Source organism: Heliangelus exortis, chromosome 7 (genome assembly GCF_036169615.1).
Source record: "Heliangelus exortis chromosome 7, bHelExo1.hap1, whole genome shotgun sequence".
In the NCBI taxonomy this organism is placed as follows: Eukaryota; Metazoa; Chordata; class Aves; order Apodiformes; family Trochilidae; genus Heliangelus; species Heliangelus exortis.
Window position 1 is genome coordinate 8,489,570 of NC_092428.1, and position 17,172 is coordinate 8,506,741.

Below are 17,172 nucleotides of genomic sequence, written 5' to 3' on the forward strand. Positions count from 1 at the left end.
GTCCCATTCTACCCTGCTAGTGGCTTCATACTATCCTGCTCATTTCACAAAGATTCTTAGAGGAGTTCCATTGCTGCTTAAAAAATGGTCTCAAATGACCTGTTTCAGACTCCGCAAGACTCAGCAATATTATACTACCAACAACATATTTTAAATGTAATCTTTTTTGTAAAGAAGGCATTGCAAATAGGACAAGGCATTTGTCCTATTCCCTTGCCTACCCCCACTGCTCTGCTGTACTGTTGCTTCCCTCTCTATCTTTCATGGGAGGTCTCTCAGGGCTAGGGACTCTTCAGGGCTTAAATTGTCTTTTGCAATGTATTTGTACAGCAGCTCTAACAAAAAAGGCAAATGCAAAATTTTTTAAATTGCGTAACACGATACAGGTGAGCTTAATCCACTGAAGAGCTAAATAGTAAATTGTGCTAAACAAAACCAAAAATAACCTACATGATAAATTGTTGAAGGGCTATTATGCTCAGAACAGCAATTTGAATTAAATTGCTTTTCTTCTCAACCATAATTTTCTACTTTATTAGGTAAGTCTTAAATCAAGAAGGTGGGTCCTAGTTCTTACCACACTGTGTTCAGTGTCCATTCAAAACTGACCAAAACAACTTGAAAATTATTCAGAACAAACCACCCATTCAAAAATAATTTTCTTCTCTCTTCCCCTGGTGTAAATCCTAATTTTGTGTGTCAATGGGAATAGACGTAGTGCACTTGAATATCTTTTGTATACACAGAGAGAGAAAATAAATAGTTTCAGATACTTATTTCGAAGAAAATTAGACAATTTGAACCAACTTGGAGTGTTGACTGAAGTGATTTTCAAACAAATAAAATGACCCATTTTTATTCAACCTGAATAAATTTTTTTTATTTTTGGTATCTGAACTGAAAAGACCAATACCTGTCCACATCCGAAGATTTTAATCAGATCATCTCACATCAGCTGGAGAAATGAAGAAGCAGAGAGAATAACAGTAATAGCATTATGTGCATGATCTCTGGGTACTTGTATACACTTTGTTATTAGAAATAAATATCTCTCAGCTCCAGCTGCTTCTCATATTAACCAGTAATACCAGGCTCACTTCTTACATCAGAAAAGTGTGATACTCTAAGAAGTTTCCATATTTTTCCATATAATGTGAAAGAAACCAAAACAAGTGTGACAAAAGATTTGCTGACAAAGCACAAAAATGTAGTTAGAGCGTCCATCGTGGAACACTGCCCTAGAAAAAAATACACAAAAAAATACACAGAAACATAAAATAGTAAATTTATATTACCGATATTAATGTGATAAAAGAAAGTGACATAGAACTGACATCTACACAGAAACCTGAGTTGCCAAAAAGTGCAAGTGCATTTGTGTACTGTTTGCATTTTAGGGAGCACTTCCGCCCTAGATCCAACCACCAGTTCAGTTTGGATAGGTATACATTTCACATACATTTACAAGGTTTGTAATTTCCATGTACTGTACGGAGAATTTTCACTGAATTAAGTTGTGCCAGTAAGACAGTACATATTATTAAATGTATGCATTCTGTGGTTTCCTATCTACAGAGCTCCTGTGTTCATTGCAAAATCAAAGCTGAACTTGTCCTGAGGTCTGTTTTGATACGAAATAATAAATGGCTGAGCCTCTGGCATAATTCATACATTTTTCCATGGGTAAAAAGGAAGAGAAAATTAAAAAAAGGGTTTTGCTTGGGTTCCGCCTCCCCAACCCCAAACACAGTAACAGAATGGAAATAAAACCAAGCACCTTTTTAATGCTAAACACCCACATTCTCATTACAATGAGTAACAGCAAAAGCAGAATAACATTCAGTGGCATTAGCAGTAAGCCTCAGAATGACAGAAAAATTTGCCTCTGACTTAATTAGTTTCTTCTATAAGAATTAAATAGTATTTTCCTCACAGAAGAATGTCTTTCTGAATTTTATTGCAGTCTGGTATTAATGTTCAAACCCAACATCCCCTTTAAGGCACAGCAGAATGACTCCATTTATTTTACATCTTGAAAACACAATGCAGTCCCCAGTAGACCCTGCTACAGACAAGACTGAATACCATGGTTTTCAAGCAAACCAGAGGAAAGAGAGCATCTTTAAGAGAAAGGAAGAGTGCTGGCTTATAGGATAAAGGTGCTATAACAAAGTACTATTATAAACACAAGACGCAAGATGGTTTGGGCCTGATTTTCAGAATGTACAGCACTGAGCCAGGGAAAATCTGTCATGTAATGGCTGGCTGCCCACAGCAGGCACAATGAATTATACCCATGCCTCTGCATTTGCTAAGTGCTCACACTGAAAAAATCTTAGAACATGAATTACTGGTTTAATACAAGATCAACAAAATAGCAGCAAAACTGAAAATCAGACTCCTGTGACATTAGGCAGATTAACTGGCAGGCCTCCAGGGAATGGGCCAACTCTTGCAGTTCCTAAACACCAGAGCCTAGAGCTGTCATTGCAAGCTTTGGTTGTGAGGAAGGGGTTACATTACAACTACCAAGATGCAGAACCCAGACAGACTCATGCATTATCAACTTGTCCAGTACCATCTCCAGAAATAAAACACAGCATGAACTCATAACACTTACTGTCAAAGCATGAGGAAGAAGAGCTGCCAACATTGTCACTACAAAACTTCATTTCTACCCAGACTCAAAAACATTTGATATATAGGACAACGGAAGGGAACCACAGTACTTCATTCAACTGCCCTGCTACTAATTCGTTCAGCTAAATCCATTTATCAAATACAAGTTGTGTTAAGACTGCTGCAATAAAAAAAGATACTTTACCTTTTTAAAGTATCCAGATAAACTCGGAAGTAATTTAGGGACTGGCTTTCTGTGCTATGCAGTTAGAACAAACCACTCAATTAAAATGTTGCTGCTATCATAGTTTCCATTTTAACTCAATCTTGGACTAAATTCCAGAAGTCAACACCTAGGGGATTAACTCCATATTTACTAAAATTATAGTACTCAGTCACTGAAAATGGAAAAATACTGTGAGGACTCAAAAAAAAAAAATTTAAGATGTTTCAAAATTAAAAACTATTTTAAAAGGTATCATAAAAAAGATAACTACTTTATTCTAGACTTTTAATGCTCAAAATGTTAGTGATAATTAAATTGAACAACTTAATATATTCTAGAAGTAGCTATTTTACTTTCCCAATATCCATCACAATTACTTTTTTACCTTCAGAAAAACTGGAAAATGCTGTACTGCAGAAAATTCAACAAAAAGCCAGACTCCAAATTCCACTGTTTTCAGGGAATGTAGAATTATTTTTTTACAGAAAATATAGGTTGTTTTTTTTAAATTAATTTTTACAGAATATTTGGGTCATACTATATTTGGCCTGACAGCCCCTGCAGCAAAACATGTTTGATATTTGTAAATAGTGTAAAAGACTGCTTTTAAGAGATTAAATTAGTTTTTCTGGCAGGATGTGGGGCAGGGTGGTCATTTTAAAAAAAGCAGTTTGGAAGTGGTATCCTTGGGGCTGGAAGGGACCTCAGAGGTCTCTAGTCTAACCTCAGACTAAAAGTAGGGTCAAAACTCAGTTCCTACCAGGTTGCTCGAAAAGTGATTTTTTTTTTTTTAATAGGAAATATAACAACCTCCTTGAGTACCATAAACTATTCTATAGTTGGCATAATTCTTTACTAATTCAAAGCATCACTACAAGGCAAAATTGAGGCTGTTTTATTTTTAACTGCATTTCCACATCACAAAACATTTCAGAGTTGCTTTATGTTTATCTTTAGTTCTGAATTCCCACACATTTTAATACTTGTAAATGCCCTTTATCCTCAAATTACTGCTATGTATTGTTATTCTTTTTAAATGGATCTTACAAATAATATTTACTTGAAAGATTTGTGTGTGTCTATAGGCAAGCACACAAAGGAAAAGCATAAAAGTTATAATAATAACAAAACAAATAATAAAACTTCAGGAAGATGAGGAGGTGTTTCATGTCAGTTAAAAAGATATTCCTGATTTTTTCAGACTATACTACATTAGAGTCTCTGAGTCAAATGTTTCCTATTTAATAGTTGTCACTGAGTATCTAAAGCCAAGCCAAGGGGAGCCGTTATGCCCAATAATTTAGGACGAATTTAGATCAGATGACTCAGGCTCTTCACATCCACTGCATTGTGTAATGTTATGAGACTGGGGATATATGGCAGTCTCTAAGATTTTTATATAACTTGACAATTTTCATCATGTTAAAGTAATTACATTGATCAAGCAGTCTGTTTTCATTTCTAAGCAATCATGAAAATGTGAAGCTTACAACTGAACACCTGAGCAAATGAGAAGTCAGCACAGCAATTGTGAAGCACCTTGGATTGATCCAAACTAAACTTTTGCTTATTGTTACTTCCAGATTGTCAAGTAAGACTGTGATGAACACCTGAAAAACATTTTAAGGATGTCATTCTATCATTTGTTTTAAAAGATTAATGTGTTTACAAACTCTTAGTGTATATAAAGACACACTGAGTTCAGCTTTCAGCTATCATTGAAAGATGCAATTAAGCTTGCATGCAATTTTAATTTAAATATGGCAGATCTATAACTTTTTAAAATTGTTATGATTGTGCTGCCTGTTTAACTCATGAATTTTCTGAGGGTGCTATTGAAAATATTGATGCAAGTACTGTGTAATTGCTTTACTTATGTTCATGGATAGAACAAGTATTACCGTGAATTTCTTGTTGTGGTTATTTAAAGTTGTCTTCCTTTGGCATGAATACTCAGATACATTGCTTGCAATAAATGATGGCACTTCTGATTCTGGTGTATTCAAAGAAGGAGACCCATCTTGTTCCTAATGAGAAAAAAAAGGTGGGAAGAGTTAGTGATACACCTATCAGATGGTGTTAAATACCAAAAATAGAGTTCATGGTCCCAAAATACTTACCTTTAAAAGTGGTAAAAGAACAATGTTTTTACCATCTTCCTAGGAAAAGCATTTCACATTTACTCCACTAACAATACAAGTTTATCTGGTGATTTTTTTTTATTTTTCATTTTATGCAATTAGTTCTTGCAGATCAATGGCACTATCATTTTTTAAAATATCTATATATATGTCACATCTCTCTACTACTACTCTTGTTTTTGCAGTAAGATTGAAAAATGACAAAGCTTTAAGGGTCGACAAGCTTGAAAGACAGAGAGTTTTCCCAGAAAACACTAGATGGTACAATATACGATCAGCAATGTTACACCAAGGGAAAAAAATAGAGGTGCACAAATAACTGACTTCTTGATCTGTATCACAATTCAGTGGTGGAGGAAAAATGTTTATATGTCTTGAAAACAAACTTTTACCCCTCTCCCAGGTAAAGTGAAAGAAAACTTTTTGCGAATTACTTCATAAAGCTAAATCTTCTAATGTGTCATTATAAAGCAAAAGAAAACACAGCCACAGAACAGTCAACTCCATCCTTGCATCCACCAGACCAGTGATCACCTTATGTGGTTTCTCACATATAAGGCAGACCCTCCATACAAGCAGATCCAATTCAGGCATCATTTATAGGTGTTCACTGGAGCAACAAAAAAGAGCCAGGTGCCAAATTGAGTTTCCCAAGCAACTCTACATCTTCATTTGCTTTCAGCTTAATTTTTTTCCATGCAAAATCGACAAGGGTAAAAAAAAGGTCTGCAGGAAGTCTCTGTGGCAGGGTGGGAAGGGAACTCTTCAAAATAGGGTAAGCAGATCCATAGCCTCATTAGGAAAACAGAGCTCCGTGCGTGAGGACTCAACATCTGAGTGATCTGACCAGTGAACAAGTGGAAAAAGATAATCTGGAACCAGCTTTTCTACTGTTTAATACTCCCAGCCCTTTAATTCCCTTGCTTTCACTAAAAGTGCTCAAATAAGAAATATCCAAAGTGTTCTCAGTATTTCAGTGTATTTTTTACTATTTGTGATTTTGTCTGAAAACATTTGGCAGATCTTTCAAAAATGTATTGCATTGCACTACCAAAAAACCACAAAGAAATGTTTCAATAAAAACAACAAAAAATATCATAAAAATACACAGAAGAAATTTTGAACCCAGTAATTGAAAAATGAGCCCTGTCCCCTGTATCCAAAGATAGGCAGACATAAGACTAGTATCTGTACTATGCAAACCTACAAATATGGGTATGTCTTCATACACTCCAAGACACATTAAGTTCATGCTAAATTACCTTCATATTTCATACAGAGTAGTTAAATAATAGCATTCAAACACACAAAAAAAGGCATTTCCTTGCACAGCTGAAGGAGTAGTGAATTATATGGCAGTTTTCATGGTATGCCCTGAAAGGAAGGATATTTATGTATAAGACCACTCTTGGGAATAATAGAAAAGGGTTTCAGCCAGGATCAAAAGCATTGCTCCTCTACTTTTGCACAAATTCATAAATCATACTTTAAAATTGATTTTAAATCATACAAACTATGATTGATTAAAACTAATATAATGCTTGAAATGATAGTGCCAGCTGCAAAGGCTGTGAACAGAGAAAGTTGCCGAATAGAATAAATAATAAGCCGTTATCTTCATTAGGACATAGACACAGAAAGAACAAGATCCCTCCATGTAGCATTACCTGGCATAGTGGATGAGAGCAAAATAAACACAGAAACTGTTTGTTTAAGAAGACAATAGGCTGGGACACAAACATCTTGTTCCTGCCTTAGCAAAGATATTTCAGCATTTTTCTTAATCATCAACAGCTTTTAATTAACAGGACTTGAGCACTGTGCAACCTAGTCTAGTGGGAGTGTCCCTGCCTATGCAGGGGGTATGGATCTTGATGATCTTCAAAGTCCCTCCCAACATTAACCATGCTATGATTCTATGATTTATAACAACAGGAGAAACTTCAGCTAGAAAAGAACAGCAGAAGCATCTTGCAAACAGTAATTACTATTGTCTGATTTGTAGGGAATATTATGCCTGCATGAGAACTATAGAGATTATCTCCTATCATCAGGAGAACATAAGAACAGGATTGATACTGCTATTTTGTGGGAAGACCAGATGGGATGAAACCATTTGTACAGATTATAGGACAAACTTAGAGTTTCTTCTGATAGCAACTACAGTGTAGAACAAGCAATCCTGGAAAAGCACACTACCTCAAAATAATTTGTAGTACTGGGAAGAAACAACTTTTATACAAGAAAAAAATAAGTTGGTTTTTTTTCCCCCCCCCCACAGATAACTCCTCTACGTGAAATTGAAATTATGGTACACTGCATATGGGCAAACACTGGAAAATATTCAAATCTGCAGGCTAATTAATTGCTAGAACTCGTCAGAGTGTGTACCCCACATCAAGACTGTGGCAACAGTGAACATCACTACCGCTCCTTACCAGTGACACTTTCCACATAGCAGAAGCAAGAAAATCAGCCTGTACTGCTATCATCAGTTTGTACAACAGAGTGACTTAGTTGCAGAATTAATCTTGTAGGGAACTACAAGATGATTTGTCAAACTAAATTTTTTTTTAATACACAAACAAAGAAGTATAATGACATAGGGAAATAGCCAAGAGGGAGAGAAAATTCAACAGCAGTGAATAAGGTGCATTAGATACTAGATGATGTGTCGGGCCACATTACTCAACAGCCAGCAGCTTTGTAAAGTCCAGACAGAACTGATACAATAAAAAAGCCTGCTAATATCTAGGATTTTGTGAAGAGAAGGCAGACAGTTTATAAGTTTCATTTTATTTTCTGGGAAAGTCTGACTGTTAGTATGAAAGATTTGTTCCATTAGTTAGAGCCTCTCTCTTTCACGAGGCAACAAAGACACTCTGGAAAATGTTGAATATTAGTTGTCTGTCACATAATATGGCAAGGGATGAAAAGATGCAGTCATTCCTTTTCCTAATATACAGGGAAATCCTTTGTTCAAGGAAATAATTCTCTTTTTCTTTCTAGAACAAAAACTAACAACTTTTGTATTCTGACTGAGAAAAATGCAGAAGAGGTTCAGTCACAGCACAGTTCCTAAGACTAAGGCTGCCAACCCACTTATGCCTCTCTTTACTAGGGAAACAGCACTGCTTTCTAGCATGTTAGGATGCCATTACATACTTAATAATGCCCATGCCTTGATGATTATCTGGAATGCCATCTACATGTGCTGGGAAAGGTGTGTCTGAAAAAAGATCCTCTTGGCAGGGAAACACTATTATTTCCCATTTAAATGGATGCTTGGCTACCACATTCGTATAGCCTACTAAATTAAATGATGGCTATTAACTATAAAAGTCAAATATTATCAAATGAATCAGTAAGAATTCAGACCATCTTAGATCTAGTCACCCAGCCTTTTATAACCTATAGATCACTAATACCAGAGCACTTCTCAGACCATTTCCAGCCACAGAAATATGTACTATATTGACAACTATTAATAATTTGTTAGATAATAGTCTGTAACTCTGGCTTTATTCCCTTTTTTTTTTTTTGATGGAGATGGCCATTCTAGTAATGCATTAAAACAAACGTCTTGAACGAAGAACAACCTTTTAAATAGGCTGCTGTAAGATCTGAAATATGAAATCTTACTGCTATTGATATGAATTGGAATTTTACAACTAACCTACGTGTAGATGAGATTTCACCCAAAATATCCCTCCACTGCAACCCACTCCTTTTACCTCAAAGCCTTCATGATGCAGTCTGAGTTCAAGAGTTTGTTAATTCAATCTTTGTTAATTTACATTCATTTCAGAAGACTGACATAATGGACAAAATTTATCTTTAGTGAAACTCCGATTACATTATATTATGCAGTAATTCAGTCTAGTACTTAAAAAGGAAATTGACCTTACTTTACTCATTTATATTTCTCATGACAAACAAAACAAAACAAAAAACCACACACACAAAAAAACCCTCCAAACAAAAACCAAAAAAACCCAATCCAACCATGGTGACATGAAACAATAACACTACTTTTGAATTTGCTGAACTTCTAGAACCCTCTCTCTTTCTTCCATATTTGCTTTACAATAATGTTTGTTACCTCAGCGCCACTATATAATCAAGATTAGTCTTAAATATAAGCTTTAAAGTTAGTGGTACAGCTGCCACTGGTTTGCTTATTGCATTCTACATTTATTAGCATGAACTCTTTATGCTTCTATAGATACAGAAGCTCTACTTGCAGAGTCAGCCTCTAAATACAGTAACGATCTCCTGACACTGCTGTTTTTTCAGAAGTCTTACTCCAGAAGTATTCCAAAAATACTTTTATGTATAAAAGAAAACAAAGGCAGTTCAACTTGCAGTAGCCCTCTCAGTGATAGCTGAAAAAAAAAAAAATAGTAAGGCAGTTGAAGACAAAGGCATTTCTTGCTTTCAAGAGATAAAAAACCTATTAAAATATCTTTTCAGAAATATCTACATCTGTAGTTCTTCATGCACTCTAAAAATTAAGAATGTACATAAATGGGAATTTTGTTAATTTTTAATCCTGATGTGAAATTCTCCAGAAAGTTAAAAAGATTAATCTTTAAGATTTCTTACTTGCTTAGTGGACTTCTGTGTACTCCCAGTATTTATATTTTTATGACATGTTTGCCTGTGAGATTACATAATGCAGTAATTACAAGCTTTTCAGGTTTTTCTGTTTTGCATTACTTTCTTTGGTCTATTCTCCCTCCAGCAGATTTACTGAAAATATAAATATGCTGCAAAAAGACTTCATTGAAACACTTGCAAATATAAACACATACTCTGTCACGGAATTATCCTGAGTCTGAGAGCAGCAGCTCCATCTGGTGTATTCACTCCTCCCTCCTCCCCCAAACTGTTATTATACTGTAATTCTTATATGTAAAACCCAAGATAACAGCTTCCAGCAATGAAAGGTGACTGGGAGAATTAATAAGGATCTCCAGTTTTTCTTGATGAAGGGTGGTATTTATGAAGCATCCTTCACAATCTAAACATCAGGATGAAGCAGCAGCAAACAGTGCAATATTGCTGTTAAATATTCAGGCATCCTCTGCCCATCAGGAAGATACATGCTGTGGGTCCTGCTATGGTCCCAGTGTTCATGGGCTTCCTACTTATCATTTTGCAGTAGGGTCACAGTTCACACAGAGCTTAATCCAGACCCTCAGAAATCAGCAGAAGGTCCTTACTTCACTTCAGAGCACTTTAGATCAGACTTGTAAGTATCTCAATGTACAAGTTAATTTCTTCACTGGTACACATTGCATCCTTCACCATGAGGCTCGACTGCTTGCAGAACAAGTGAACATCCCTTCACCCTGCCTCAGCACAGGGTACATTTCATGGCCCAGCGTGTGCTGGTGTTGAACTGTGCACAGCACAATGGGGATCCCCTCCTGAACCTTCAACTTTTGCAGTCTGTACTGGGGGTAGGGAATACCACTGCTTCACACTGTGCTCCAGTTTGAGAAATTAGCATATAATTTTGTCAGATACAACTCAGAGAAAAATATGTCATCATCATCCATTGCTTCAAGGTCAAATATCACACACCAAATAATCAGCCTGCCATTCACAATCTCCTCTGACTTAGAGCTCCCTTTGAGAGATAATACAATATAATAAAACCTTTTTTCTTAAGATGTCTTTAATTGATGGTGCCAGGTTTGCAAATGCATGTCCACAGACTGCAGCAGCCTTCACTTCACAGGTAGCTCAGGGGCCCAGTAGTTAGCTATTCATTCCAAACAGCATAGGTTTTAATATTTTTGTATTGTTTTGAAGAGTCAAAGTATTCCATCAGGAGCTTGTTAAAATCTAGTATGATCTCATATGCGATATTTACAATGATGTTAAAGTATTTCTGGAAATACTCCAAGTATCACAACTTTCATTGATGTATATTTCACCTTTAACAGCACTTTTTTTTTTTTTTTTTTTAGAGGAATGTTGTGTTTGTATGTGCCAACATAGTAACTATAGTAACTTAACATTACCAAATACTAATGTAGAAGGCATGGAAGGTCTTTTTAATCTATTAAACTGTGTGGATTGCTCATGTAAGCCTTAGGGGAAAGAGTTTCTATATGCAAAAAAAATATATCACCACACAAGTATATTTATTTTTAGGTTAAACAAAATAAAATCACAGTCATTCATTTTGAATGCCACTGAAGGAGCTGTCTTACCATGAGACGATACTTCGTTTCTGAATCAACCGGTCTTCCTGCTTCCATGCAGGCTGTGAACCAAGAGATATCCAACAGTTCAAACCTGGAGCTGTCACCCACATCCTGTCCTCTCAGCCAGTCCAGCACCTCCAGGTAAGAGCTGTTCTCAGCCACAATATGCGTGACAGAGTCACTGTCAAGACATGCACAAATTGGAATTTTTTTTTTTACCTGAACACAACTGTACTCAGATACAGAGCTGCTATTTCCATGTTTACTTACCATGCATTTCCTAACAATTTTAGTATATATTGTACAGTAGGATGTGAAAAGCTGTTGCATTTTCTTACCACAATATATCTGTTCCAGTCACTGAATATGCTTTGAGGAAAGACTTCAACCTGACAGCTCCTGAAAGCACAGCATTTTCTTTCTTTCAGCATCACTTGCCTGCTGTAAGACACTGCCCCATTACACACTGTTTTGCAATTCTGAAAATATTTGGCTTGTACCAGCAGTATCATAACAAAAAGGCTGCTTTATGGCACCTGACAGCCACTTTCCAATATTCCTTATCAATTAAAGAAAGCTTTACAGTATTAAAAATATCCATTAACAAGAATTCTTTAAATCTTTACAGTTAGTGATATATTTTTTGTAAATGCAATTGTTCTGTACTTTCGTTAAGCTCTTTAAATATGGCATTGTCAAATGTTCATGATTTAAATCCTATGAATTATGCACTCCATCTAAAGACCACTTCCTTGCTACTAAGAGGCCTGTCTCCTACACAAATGATATCTTGGCTTAGTAGATATAAAATTTAAGTCTGAATTGTTATACAATAGATTATATGGTGTACCAAATACTGGATTCACCCCAATTAAAACTGTTATCATGTAACTCTCTAATGCATTGAATGTACTATATTTTAAAAATATGAGAAATCTACTGAATGTACTACAGAAAGATGAATACTGACATAACACAGCATAATTTCTTTCTCTTTGTATTGAGCAAATTGTGGAGCAGAGTCCATTTGGAAAAAAAAAATAATCCCAATTAATTTTAATCTGAAAGATTACAAATCTAGGTTAGGTAAAACTCCACAAAATAGTACGGCTTTCATTATTAACCCTGCCAGGTTCTGCTTTAATTAAATTGTCACATCTTTACTTCAGTGAAAAAAAGCAGTTAGAGACATAGAACTTCTGCTTCCTGTGGTTTATTTCACTTTATATAAAATATTCACATGCAATGCATTTGTACGAAGTGGTAGATCTGGGAACTTTGCCATTGGTATGCTCACAGCAGCAGTTTAGCTGCTGTGCACCAGTTTCCTCTGGTACCTGTACAGCTGTGCTTTTTTCTTAGCACAGAACATAAGAGTTAGCATTTCCTCTGGTACTTTCAGAAAAATATTTTTCAAAAAACAACGGTTAAATTGTTCTGCTTTATACAATAGCAACTAAACTGAAATTAAACAAAACACCTATCTAACAAACAACTCCAAAATATTGGCAATAAATACCTATGTGTCAAAGCAGCCCAGATAGAGCCTCTACTCGGTCCTCAATGGATTGTTAATGTAGGATTCAGAACAACCCAGTTTTGTTTTTTCCTGAGAAGCCAATGATTTTTCTATCAGACACTAATTGCCTACTTCTGTTCAATACTTGCTTGAATTTTGCTTTACAAATAATCTCATCCTCCCTTCTTCCTCAGGCTTTCAAAGTTGATGGGAATGAAAAATCTGTGGAAAAGGTCTTTTACAGGGGAAGACCCATTTGTATGCTATCTGCATACACACATAGAGAAATTATCAATACTTGGTTTTCTTCCAGCTTTTCAGAGAACCTACATAATGATTGTAGCTTTCAGCAAACTGCATGATATAACTAGCACTCATGAAAAGCACTATTTGGAGAAAGTCTTCCTTAAAATGGTTTGGCTTATTGAAATGCTACCACACAAATCTGCAGTTGGACTATTTTTTTTTTACCCCGAACTACCACATTTGTGATATTTTTTTTCCTAGGGCTTTTGTCCAGTGCTCTTCCATATTACACCAAAGTATAAGCTGGTAACTTTGAGAGTCTCATTAGTGTATTACTCCCTGGAAGATAAAATATTAGAATATCAGAGATTCTCTAGAGAAATGTCACCCTCAACTCATCATATTTTCCACATATTTAACTTTTTTTCAGGAAGTGGCCATTAACTTTAGATTAATCTTCAAAGGGGAAACGAACAGTGTCTGATTTATATCACCTAAAGACATGATTCATTGATTCCAATGAGACCATAGAAATTCATAAAAACATATCCCATGAAAAACATTTGCAAGTTCACACCTTACATTTTTTATTTTCCGTGTGAGAAGCAGCACGCTGAGAAACAGACACATTAAAATTGACAGACAAGATAAAATAGAAAATTTCTAGAAACTTTGCTGGTTTTGTTCTGCCTGCTCTCTGTACAGATTGCAACAGAAAGTATTTCAGCTTTGGGAACACCCAGCTGAAATCCTCAAGTACTGAATTATATCCATCAAATACGTAGGCTAAAAATTCAATCACAATCACTTGTAAGACTGCATTTATTAAATTGGCAGGTTATAAGCATTATTACTCCATGGTATTTCTACACACAAACATTTTCCTACCTCAGTTCAGTTTCTACTCTGAAACCTTTTCTTCTTGCCAGGTCCATCAAAAATGTCCTTCTGGTCATCCCCATCTTCCTCTGCATAATAAAAATTACCAACTTATTGAACTTTATTTCATAATTGCAGGAAAGGTTTGGGGAATGCATCTCTTTCTTTCTCTTCCTCTGGGAAAATACAGTTGGAGCTCTGGTCCTATCCATGATGCAAGATAGATGCACTTGGCCAAAAGAGAGAGAGCACCTCTTCTACCAGGCAGCAGCTGTATTTAATGTCACAACCCATTGAAGTTAATTTCTTCTGTTTTCCCTCTGAAACCATAAACAGGTGCTACACAAACAGAAACATCACTTGTTATCTACCAGCTGTGACTTCTTGCACAGAACTACTCCAGACAGGTACAAATAAGCCTTAAAACAACCATTACCTATAAAAATTTTATCCAAATATACTAATCAGAGCAAAATTATCTCAAAATATCAACCATGTCTTCAACTGGTTTAATGGCCCAGTTACATCAACTTCAACTTTCAAATCTTTTCCAAATGTCTCTTTTTTAATGGCAGGGCACTTTAATATTCAGTTTAGTTGTAAAAAATACACAAAATCATCTTATTGTTACCTAGGAACTATGTTTGAGAATACAGCTAAATAACAGTATACAGATCTGCTGTAGCTCATACACTTGCTACACCTGTATCATTAATTTCATTTTTTTAAAATAGCGTTTTCTAAGGGAGTAAACAAAAAAAAAATTTTTGAAATCAAATTTACAATGCAAGAAATACTTTGATGTTTTGATACTAAGGCAACTGAAGACAAAGAGAAGTCAGTAGAGATGTATTTAAATATGCCTTTGGAGTGCATGGCCAACACTGTTTTCTGCTAGTTGCCCTAGAATATACTGCTATCTGTGGGAGGTACAGTAGGAAAAAGGGAACTACCTTCCTGAATGCACTCAGTGATCTCTAAATAACTACAGAGATGATTATGAAGCTATATACCATCCATTCCTAGAGGATGGGATATTGGTCATCAGCTAAAATGTGTTGCAGAAATTGTATTGGATCCAGCTATCCAAAATTTCCATCAGAGAAAAGTAAGTGCAGACGACCAGATTTACAGCACGCATATCTGTTTCAGCACAAATCTATCTCAGTACTAAACATCCCCATTTTCATATCAATTTGGATTTTTACTTTAGTATAGCAGAGAATTTGGATTTTACCAGTCCTTCAGAATGTGTCAGAAATGTTATATCTTGCAGTCCTTATTGCTCATATTCAGGTGAGGAATCAAGGTGGAAAAGTCCTGCCTAAATAGTTCTATCAGTTTTATTTTCAGTCATTTTATCACAAATGGATATATGACCTGAGTTATGGAAAGAGGAATTTTCTGCATCTATGGCCAGGAGTTTAAGATCAAATTATAAAAGTATTAACAACATTTTCCTAGCCCTATAGCTCTTGCTGCTAAAAATGTTTCATCGTAGATATAAAGAAACATTTTTCATCAAAATAGAAACTAACCATCAGAAATTAATATAGAGCTCTGGGCTCTTACAACAGTGATGAAGAAAACATATACATTGTTCAGTACATAAACTAGGCTGCATTCATTTCTTCCCTTGCCCAAGGATAACCCAGAAGCTAAAATATCTACTCCTCTTCCTGATTCATAACATTAAAATTGTAAAAATAAATCATTTCAAGATTAGTTTGAAATTATAAGAGATATTTTCATAGGAACTGAAAATGAACAAGCAGAATTTAAGAGGCTTGGATATTAGAAAGGAAAAGAATAGCAGCAAGGAATAAAGAAGTATTTTATAGTGATGGGTCTGGCATGAAGGTGGTTGTTTTGGGCGCTCTGTGCCTATTTTCCTGACTATTAATCAAGCAGTGAGCCCTGGTCATCTCCATGCTACAGTTTTTCTAGGCTTGGTAAGACACTTTACTATCACAAGCCCTACAACAAATAATGTATTTGAGAACAGATTCTTTACATACATTAAACAAAGTCTTTTTTATGTTATAATTGATTCAGTGCTCTCAAACATGTAAATCTAATTTCCCCCAGTGTAAAATCAAGATGCTTGGTGCCAGTAAAATCCTTCTGGAATGAAAAACATAAGTTATTATTACTTTGTGTTACTGTAGTAACTCTTAAGACAGATTTTCAAGGGTATTTAGGTGCCAAAAAGCTGCAAACAGAGGCCTAGTGGGATTTTCAAAATATCTAAGCAACCCAGGCACCCAGCTCCTTGGAAATCACTTTCTGGCTTTGAACCTAATGCAAAGAGATTTTTCTCTCCCTAGTAAACACAGTATAAAATCACAAAAAGGGCTCTACCAAAGATGCAATTTTATTAAACATGCCTTCTAAATTTAACAAGATTTCCATATCCCAGTTGAGTGAATAGCCTGCTCTGCTATATTATATTAAAACAGTTAAAAATAGCAAAGCATGCATTTAATAAAGATACATGTCCTTAAGACAAAACAATGAAAAACTGGAAAAGCTTACTGCTGTGTTTCATGTAAAGCTTTAAACTATACCATCAATTTTCAGTAGTACAGGAACACTTTGGCTTGTAATTCCCATGTCATCAAGGTGAGGAGATAATCAGACCAGGTAATATAAAAGAGTAGGTACCATAGATTATTGCAGAGGGTAAAAAAACGTATGAATAATATTATGGACTATGTCCCCTTGTGTTCTCAAAAGTTTGTGAATCACACTAAGATAAGGAAGTTTGTCCCACTTTCTGGCTATTGAGCAAAAGCATCACATAATGGCTAACAGTACAGCAAGTCCTGATAGAGCTCTTTCTGCACATTCCTCTAAAATAAACTGCAGAAAAAAGCCAGGGTTGGAGAAACTGGAAGACCTTCTGATGAGAATCACACGTATCTTTCTGCTATCTCCAGAGAGAAAACAAAACAGATGTTTATCTGAGTGACATGTTGTGAATTTTGCAGATGAAGGAAAAATCAATTGGATGCCTCTATTATTCAAGAAATTTGAAGGAAGATAGAAGACAGAAAGAGTGGAGGGGGGAGCAATTCTCATCTTTTTGACTTATTGAGGTTCCGAGTTCAATTAATACAGAACAAATTACAGCAGAAGTAAGCTATCTGGGAGATAAATTCATATCAGAAAACTGTTTGCTTTATATAGCTGATTTTTTTTTGACCCAAAGCCACTCTTGACACAGTTTCCACAAAAGCATTCTTTCCATTTATTATAGACTTAACCTATAATTTGGCAGCCACCTAGATTATCACAAAATACTTAAGCATTTTTTTTATTTTG

At 35.4% G+C, this 17,172-nt stretch overlaps 1 protein-coding gene across 1 annotated transcript in view; it reads right to left on the minus strand.

Moving 5' to 3' along the window:
* The window catches only part of DNTT (DNA nucleotidylexotransferase), a 60,331-nt gene extending 46,271 nt beyond the window's left edge, over window positions 1-14,060 (minus strand). The window contains exons 1-3 of the mRNA XM_071748615.1: window positions 13,858-14,060; window positions 11,211-11,385; window positions 4,747-4,872 (exon numbers count right to left, since the gene is read on the minus strand). Coding sequence (XP_071604716.1) covers window positions 4,747-4,872; window positions 11,211-11,385; window positions 13,858-14,060 — 504 coding nt within the window. The remainder of the gene's footprint in view (window positions 1-4,746; window positions 4,873-11,210; window positions 11,386-13,857) is intronic.
* Window positions 14,061-17,172: the final 3,112 nt, after the last annotated feature.